This window comes from Taudactylus pleione, unplaced genomic scaffold (genome assembly GCF_031769625.1).
Source record: "Taudactylus pleione unplaced genomic scaffold, aTauple2 ptg000203l, whole genome shotgun sequence".
Lineage (NCBI taxonomy): Eukaryota > Metazoa > Chordata > Amphibia > Anura > Myobatrachidae > Taudactylus > Taudactylus pleione.
This window is the reverse complement of record NW_028284605.1, coordinates 1726750-1736213: the sequence shown is the minus strand read 5'-3', so window position 1 is coordinate 1736213 and position 9464 is coordinate 1726750. Positions and strand designations below refer to the sequence as shown.

The following is a 9464-nucleotide window of genomic DNA, read 5'->3' as shown; positions in this document are numbered from 1 at the left end:
TAATAATCTCTAAAAGAATAACATTATATAACTAAAGAGATAGTAGGATAAATTATACTAAAACAGATTTTCATCATTGGATTGCTTTTTCTCACAGTAGGCAACCTCCAGCTGCCTCCATAGAACTACAAGTACCAGCAAGGCTGTCAAGACATCTACTTTAATACTTTTCCTACAAGGAAAGTGACACGGTGCTTAATGGCTTAAAATCATACTTGCTGACTTTCTGGATGCGGGAGGGGGCAGCCAGATTGGCACAGCAAAGGGCATGGTGCAGCATAGGTGGGTGGCGCAGATATTACCAACATTGTAAAGTGAGGGGCAAGCAGGGCAATCGCACGGGAAGCTGCGGCCTGAGGGCACGGACGCAGTCACCACTCCAGCGCTGTCTAACCTGACGGCACAACCCACTCTTTCCTGTCGGCAACAATATAGTTATATATTCAACGGCTCCAAATTTCCACACTGTGCCGTCCACGGTTGTTCTCTCCCACCTGAAGTCACAGTCTCCCAGAATACCTATGCCAGGCACATGGCATTCTGGGAGCGGCTGTGGTGAGAAGAGGACGGCCTTGGAGCAGCAGCAAGGCAAACTGCCTCCCCCCTAGAAAATGGCACCCCCCAAGGCAGTGCATGGAGCCGCTTTGAGGTCCCACAACTAATGTTTTCATTCTTTTTTTTGTGTGTGTCCATGGCCTCGCCCCCAATCAGGCCATGCCCCTCAGCTCAGGGTGCCAAAGGATACTTTTTTTTTTGTCTCCCGGTTTACATTAAACAATTATGGGTCTTAGGCTGGCCACACATCTAAAGATTTTCTGTCCAACCAGCCAACTAGTTGATTGGTTGGAAGGAAAATGTGGTAAGGTATGAAAGCAAATGACAATCAGCAATTTCCCAAATGCTGGAAAATGGACAAAAACTGTTGTTTGAACAAATTGTTTAGATCAAACATTTAAACTTGTCTGACGACCATTTTCATCTGTTTTCTGGCATTACCAGATTTTCATTCCAACCAATCAACTAGTTGGATGGTTTGACAGATAATCTTTAGATGTGTGGCCAGCTTAAGAATGATCTGAAGACAATACAACGAAGATAAGCTATTCCATATGCTATTCCTTTTTTTTTGTTTTATTTGTTTTTATTGTATTTATGCGTTTATGCATTTGTCACTTTAAAAAGCACTTTTTAAGTGCTGGTCTCTTTCAATTTTTTACAAACGCAGGCTAGTCTCTTGAACCACTGGATGGATTATGATGGGGTTTTCACTATTCTATACAGCATTGGTCAAGGAAGGTTTATGTGTATGAACCAATCATCTGTGACAAAAGGGAGTGAAGCAGTAACAATTTTAGTGAAGCAAGTGACAGAAAAAAATCTTGCACCAAGCTGCTGTCTAGGAGCTGGCCAGGGTGCTGAAACAGGAAGACATCATCTGACACTAAGGGGTCTATTTACTAAGCTGTGTTAGGAGATAAAGTGAACAGTGATAAGGTACCAGGCAATCAGCACCTAACTGCCATGTGACAGGCTGTGTTTGAAAAATGGCAGTTAGGAACTGATTGGCTGGTACCTTATCACCGTTCACTTTATCTCCTAACACAGCTTAGTAAATAGACCCCTAAGGCTTGGAATGAAGCAATTCACAGAAAACAGGAACTACAGGGTATATTGTGCAAAGAAGACATTGCTAATTGCCATGTTTGGCAGCTGGGGAAGGGTGCACATAGGGGTTGCAGAAATATGTACAGGTGCTCCAGCTCTGGAGACATGCTGCAGATAATGCTTACTGTAGCTGCAATACAAATATCTCATCCATGATCCTTCTGCCTTTCCCAGCGCATCCCAGTGGCTGGGCCCCAGCAAGCTGCAGGGCAGCAGCAGTATGGGGTTATGGGACTCTGGTGAGATGCAGGGGGCAGGAGTGAGAAGCAGGGTGTTGTGGTGAGATGCAGGGGACTGTGGTGACATGGTGTAGATTGTTATGAGATGCAGGGGCTGTGGCGAGATTAAATTGCTCCTGTGTGAAGCAAGGGTGGGTCGTTGAGAGTATATTTGAACCACTGGATGGATTTTTATGGGGTTTTCACTATTCTATACAGTGTTGGTCGAATAAGGTTTATGCATATTCTCCATTTATCTGTGACAAAAGGGAGCCGAGCAGTGATGACTTTAGTGAAGCAAATCAATGAAAAAATGGTCCCTGGTAGGCGTCTGTGTTTGTTCAGGCTAATCAGGAGAACCACTGGACGGATTTTGATGCAGTTTTCACTGCTCCATAGAGTGCTGTGGGTATATGAATCTGTGACTCTAAGGAAATGTGGATCCTTTTATTACAACAGTCACAATCAGACATGCTGTATGCAACCTATTTGTATTGATCATCCCTGGATCAGCACACATTACTAAAGATACTTATCTTATTGAAGTACATGTTTTATTTATCTATTGGTATACTGTAACCCAAACTTACTTTTAAAATGTAGGTGAACAGCCCATTTAAAACAGAGACTCCAAAAACTATAATGTATCATACATTCAATAACTGAAGATCATGATTTAACAAATACAGTATGTGCTCTTTTTCTGTTAATACTGTATCACAATGATGATTTCATTGGGGTTTTGAATCGAGTGATTTGGAAAGGCCTAAGATCATATGATGGCTGCTTCCCGATGGCGAGCTCACTCAAAATCTTCCCTACTAGTGGTGAGAGTTTGAAACCGTGACCTGTTACAAAAGAGCAAATGTTAGAGAGTGAAACAATTCTATTGTCAAATGAGTAGTTTGTCTAGGTCAGTGGTAGCCAACCCGGGTCCTCTAGAGCTACCAACGGTGCATGTTTTGTAGGTCTCCTCACAGAATCACAAGTGATATAATTAGCTCCAGCTGTGGATCTTTTCAAATGTGTTAGTTAGTAATGAATACACCTGTGCACCTGCTAGGTGGTCTGGAAAACGTGAACTGTTGGTAGCTCACGAGGACCGAGGTTGGCTACCCCTGGTCTAGGTTATATGAATGATTGCACATCTCCAACTCACCTGAAAATCCAGAACCTATGATGATGTTTTTGTGAAGTGGGTGATGGTCCAAAATAAAATTATGATCTGGAGTATTCTGCAGTGGAAATAAAAAGTACATTTAATTGACACATTATATACTTTGTATTACGTTGATAAAAATTCTCTATATCTCATTATATCATTTTTTTGATCATTATTGGCTTTGAATCAGTATTGCAAGGAATGGGATGTTTCCAGCAATGGAAAGGGAAAATAAAACAATAGAAAGAGAAAATAAGCAGTAAAGGACATTCTGTGTGTGAGTTCATCCTATGTTTGGTAGGAGCCATAACATGCCAATGTTTCTTTGGAATCGATGGCTATGGTTATGTTGGTATGAGGAGCAAGCATCAACATGTACATAACAGAGGGCCTGATTCAGACCCGCTCGCGAGCGCTCGCAAGCGGGTCGATGTTGGCCCAGTGCGTATCACGGAGCCGGCTCCGTTGTGTGCATGCACGAGACCCGGATAGCGACGGGCAAGCCGTCGCTCCGAGTCTCTTACCAAAGGGGGCATGCTGTCGATGGTGAGTGACAGCACGCCCCCTTTGGTGGGTGTGCCGGGGGCGTGGCTGACCAGATGGAGGCGTTCCCATGGGAACGCCTACCGTCTGGAGCCAGCCCCACTGACATCACAAGTGATGTCAGTGGGAGTGCTTTCTGCTCTCGGCCCACAAGGGTCTCGTCGCAAGCCCGATGGTCGCGATGGTCTTGACCATCGCGACCATCTTCCTTGCCGCTCGCTATAGCTGTGGGTGGTCACCCACAGATATACGAGCGGCCAAGAGGCCGCTCTAAAAATTAAGAAGGACGGTCCTGATTCAGAGCGAGCGCTCTGTCAGAGCGTCCGGCTCTGAATCAGGGCCAGAGTTCATTATTTCCCCCTCCTAGCATATAATAAGCCGAGATCTTGTCTTCCATCTGGCATTACTCCTACCAAGGAATTTATTACTGGTGCACTGTATTAACAACCACTGCTGCTCTATCAATGTTCAAGGGATAGATCAAAGGATTCTTAATATATTTTGGATACACATCGACTACTGTGATGCAAAGTGATTATAGAACATTGCAATGTGTACATTATTTTGTCTTTTTGAACCTGGTTGCAACAATGACTTTTAATGTCATGTTGTGTTTTTTTTTCTGTATTGTTTTGAATGTTTGTAACTGCACACTCTGGGCCTGATTCGGACACGGTCACAAGTGCTGAGCGCTCGGAACCGGGTTGATGGTGGCCCAGAGCGCATGCGCACGACGGAGCCGGCACCGTCGTGTGCATGCGCGAGACCCGGATAGCGACGGGAAAGCCGTCGCTCCTGGTCTCACACCAAAGGGGGCGTTCTGTAGATGTTGAGTGACAGCACGCCCCCTTTGGTGGGCGGGCCGGGGGGGTGGCTGCCCAGACGGAGGCGTTCCCTTGAGAACACCTACCGTCTGGGGGCGGCCCCACTGACATCACAAGTGATGTCAGTGGGAGAGCTTTCGGCTCTGTTTGAGCCGAAAGCTCTCTGGGGCTTGGTGCAACGAGACCCTACCAAAATGGTCTCGACGCTAGCCCGATGGTCGCGATGGTCTTGACCATCGCGACCATCTTCCTGGACGCTCGCACAGCTATACGAGCGGCCAGGAGGCCGTTCTAAAAAAAAAAAAGACCGTCCCTGATTCAGAGCGAGCGCTCTGTCAGAGCGACCGGCTCTGAATCAGGGCCTCAGTGTATTTATTAGCATGTACAGTGTGTTTGTTCTTTAAGTTCTGCCTTTTTGCCTTTTTTTTGTGTGTACCAGTTTGGAGGACACAGCCTCCTGGTGGCAGCATTTAGAATCAATACTCAAATTTATTAAAATAATTTTCACATCTGCTTAGTCCACTCAGTGCCATGGTACTAAATACCCTTGTTTGTTTTTAATAATGCAGCTGACCACTTTATCTCCCCATCACCTGCACCAGGCATTTGATACCTAACAGTGGGCCTTATTCACTATGGAACGCAATATTGCGTACGCACGCAGTTGAACTGCGATAGTATACTAATCCATTGCGATCACAATGCAAACTCAGCACTACATTAGGACACCCACTTTACATTGCACACATCTGTAATACTTAGCAGAATAGCATAGCCATCGGTACAATCGACTATCATCGTAGCCTCACGCACTCTTGCACAAGCTCTGACCTTCCTCAGGATTTGCTAACAACCACGCATGCTAAGAGATCTCAGACTGCGTATGGCATTGCAGTGGCTAATTTATGTACGCCCCTGCAACGGCGTCCAAACGCACTGGCACGCCTGCGTTCGGACGACCACCCCTCCCCGTCACCACCCACAAATGGAACTTCCTGTCAATCACTCTATGATGGGTCTGCATAGTCACTTCAATCGCAGCCCCCATTGAACCAGCAGATTCACGCACTGCAATGCGTACATATGCGATGTGCGAAACAATCGGTAGATTGCATGCGTATTCGCAATTGTGTATGGTAGTGAATCAAACCCAGTATGTATATGTATCCCTGCCCCACCTCCTTGCAGTAAGGTAAATCTACTTATATACTGTACTGTACTGTACTGTGGTGCTGTAGTCTCTGCTCTTTTGTGGTATTATAAGATGTCTTGTATTTTTTCAATATCAAATTGCACTTTTTGGCATTTTATCTCAAACTGATTTCTGCATAAACCTAGAAGAGCAAACAGAAAAGTTTATACACACCGTATACATGCACTGTTCTATCACAGCAGGCTCAGGGTGCAATCCAGGAAGGTATTCAGTGATGAATTTGCAAAGTATTTGTATATCTTGGATTTGGGTGTGTTTGGCTGGAAGCTCCCGTTGTTCAGGGTCTGCCTCATTTCCACCATGATAACAAATCTGTGTGTTAAGAAGACAAAATGAAGTGATATAAGACAGAAAGATACAATCTAGGGTCATATACTTGGCAAATCGCTACACAAAAGGAGCAATTATGATCTAACATGAACCTACTGTAGCTGATATGGATATATGAAGTCCCCTTGGATTTCTGTAGCCTATATTAAAGCACTCCTGTGTACTTTGCAAACTTTAGCCTGCTCTACAAGCACTTTGCATGAGTAACACAATGTGATGGTGCAAACAGTAACCTATGAGGAACTAGAGAGCACTATGTGATAAATGGGAGTAGGTGACAGTTTCTCTATAAAGGAAATATGAAACATAGGACATGGTTACAGCATTTATGAACACAAAGAGGGTTTTTTACCATTAAAAACAAGGTTCCAGGAAAATGTTATTCTAGAACACACAGACACTGTCTCAGCTTGATGGGTAGAAAGACCACAAGCGAAGTTAGATAATATCTTATTGAAAGAGTGGCAGATCTGGCTGGGGTAAATTAAAATGAGATGTTATACTGTTTGCATTAAAATATGATACAAATGTAAGTATTTGTGGTACACATTAGGGTTGCAATAAAGGGTTTTATTGTGACCCACCTTAAAGGGTATAAGGTCCCAATGGGTAGTCTAAGAAACCCAATTCCAGAAGCATAGTTAACAACTCTTAGCAGATGTAGAAAACCCCATTATATTAAACAGGAAAGGAAAGGTGTCTAATTGAACCATTTTAAACCATGGTAAACATTATAGCATCTGGCTGAGCATGTGCTGATTACAAGTACTTTATAGGCAGACTTAGGGCTGAATTCAATTAGCCTCAAAGGACTAATAGCCCAGGACTATTCTATTACAGCCCGTGGCAGCCACTTAACGCAGGATTCTGTTTACCTTATTGCGGCCGCTACGAATGTGTTAACCTATAGCTCCAGGTACTTATCCCGGAATCTATTGGATAACGCAAGTTAGCTGCAGATTTTCCGCGCGAGGAAAATGGCTTTTAATTTAATCTGCTTCTATGGTGACAATTGCACTTGGGTTTGCAATAATTCCCCACCTTAAAGAGCCCTGGATATTCCTGGGAGGGCAGCCCATAGACCTCATGCTCCTCTCCATTCAGATTTACTCCTAGGAATGCAGGGAAGTTCTGCAAGAGTCCAGATCTCCCAGGAATCTTCTCTTTCCAGTAGCACACATTAATTCTCAGAGTCTGGGAGACAAATACACTTATTGTGAAATACAGAAAACTAAACATCAGTATGCAATAACTGTACTGTCATGAAATATTATAACTAATACACAGTAAACATGATTTAATAAATAGAACTAAAAAACTGCATTATAACTATCAAATATACACTGTTGTCATGTAACTACATTACACTTTGCTCAATTGCTGCTTATTACAGAAAGATTACCATGCAACTAACACAAACAATTGTCATATGGTAATAAAAGAAGCTGGTACTTAATACCGTGTTTTATTATTGTCATTGTTAGTTGACTATACAAACATAAGAGAGCTATAAGACCATGATAATTCATCCGCAAATAGCCTAAATCATTGTTAGCTCTCTGTTCAACAGATATTACTACACAATGCAAATTAAACAAATACAGGTTTCAATATTTGCGAGTAATTATTGCCATTAGCAAGAACTACCTACTGTGTACTTAAAGTTAGCTTTGAATGAAGAGACAGTTTTTTTAGGCAACCATTGAGAAAGCCCCGAGAGGTGAAGCTTACGTCTGGCAGTCGGAGGGCTTGTGGGCGTCGCCATTACCCTCCACGGCAACCACCCGTCATACAGAAGCAGATAGGTATCTTTTTCTACTATTTGGGACACTGTACTAATACTGTACAGAATAGCCTGTACTGCATTTGTGCAACAGGCAACCTGGGGATCAGGAGTTCATACAAGTGCACCTTACTTTACCTCCTTCTGGATATAGGGGTTCTGACTGAGGTCACTTACACAACCCGGTGAATGCAAACCAGGTGAAAAATGCTGTCGGAATTGGGGAAATCAGCCGGACACCCCCTAAAAGATGCACTTATAGTGGGGATCAATGTACATGCCCCTGATTAGCCATAATAAAGCTATTTGGGGTACTTAAGGTGTGTCAATTTTTTCTAATTAGCGTATTTACACAAGTGGTGAAGAATAGCATTAAGGAGTTTTTTGGAGTGAAAATAAATAGTCCTGTCAAATTTGGGGTACTTGAAAATGGGTGCAAGCATGGTTTAAAGTCGCTAAATTAAAGTTTTTAATAACGTAAAAAAACACACCTGAAGCAAGCACCTGCAATAAAAAAAAAAAACAGCTCACCCCTACTTACAGAACCCCCAAAATTCTATTTCGCTAGTTTTAAGTTTGCACTATTTCTAAGTAATTTTTTGGGGTGTTCCTCTTTTTTTAAAATTTTTTTACGGTTATCCTTTGGGGGGCTGTCCCAAGGGTTTCCCCACCTTTGCACCCCTAAATAGTGATTTTGCACTTATTTTCTCCACCCATTCATAGGCGAATCTTTATCGCCTATTACATTGCATTGCGTTTTCGCGTATGCAAAGAGCTAATGCAATTGAATATGGCGATACTTTTCTGACAGTCGGTAATTCGCAATCAGTGATACTTTTTTGCGGATCTCGGCTTTTTGCTTCTAATTGAATATGGGCCAAAGTCTGATGTCTGTGGTGGTTGCCACCAATTTCAAATCAGGATTTACCTGTTTAATTTTGATTAATCATCACCTTATTTTCGCCTGGGGACAGTCAAAAATGTATTTTCTATTCCCCATTTTGTGGTTTTGTTATATATTTGTTGAATATCTATTTACTGTTCATTATTGTCACAATGTACATTTATATAAGCTTTGATTGTCTGCTTATTGTTCCTAAACATTGCAAGATTATTATTCTATGGATATAGGACACTGCAGATTCATTTTGTGTCATAATCCCATATTTTGGGGACATGTGCCCTGGGCCTAGGTAATTGTGTATTATTTCAGCTCCACTATGACCCAGAACAATGATCACTGAGATTTCAACATAAAGGTAATATCATACATGTAGTCATGTACCTGTATTTTAGTTGCATGTTGCCTTTTGTTCTATGTCTGAGACCTTCCTCAATTTTATACTGTTTTTATTAATAAATTAATAAATACTTTAAATATATATTTTCACTTGGTGGATAAGTGTCCCAACCAGGAGAGTAATGTTTCTTCTTCTACTACGTCACCTGCTTGTTTTTACTCTCATGGGAGCACCTCTGTGACTGGACTCAGGGTATCATGGAGTATATCCACCATACATACTGTACTTTCTGTTTGATTTCTTTTGAGTTTTGGTACCAGTGCTCAAGTCTCTTCCCACTTTCCCCTTTTCCCAAACATATCCAAGTTTTTTAAAGGGGTTAGAGGTGAATTCCCTGGGTATTTTCCTTGTAGGCCAGATGCTTTATGACATCATGGGGCTTCTTTTCTGTTTTTTCATTTAATAAAGGGACTTGGGGGCAAACT

The 9464-nt window shown here is 42.5% G+C and overlaps 1 protein-coding gene across 2 annotated transcripts in view; it reads right to left on the bottom strand.

Moving 5' to 3' along the window:
• Positions 1-2415: 2415 nt before the first annotated feature.
• The window catches only part of PIPOX (pipecolic acid and sarcosine oxidase), an 85284-nt gene continuing 78235 nt past the window's right edge, over positions 2416-9464 (bottom strand). For both annotated transcript variants that reach the window (XM_088477793.1, XM_088477792.1), the window contains exons 5-8: positions 6997-7149; positions 5779-5937; positions 3043-3118; positions 2416-2731 (exon numbers count right to left, since the gene is read on the bottom strand). In XM_088477793.1, the coding sequence (XP_088333919.1) occupies positions 2601-2731; positions 3043-3118; positions 5779-5937; positions 6997-7149 (519 nt within the window). In that variant the 3' untranslated portion in view covers positions 2416-2600. The remainder of the gene's footprint in view (positions 2732-3042; positions 3119-5778; positions 5938-6996; positions 7150-9464) is intronic.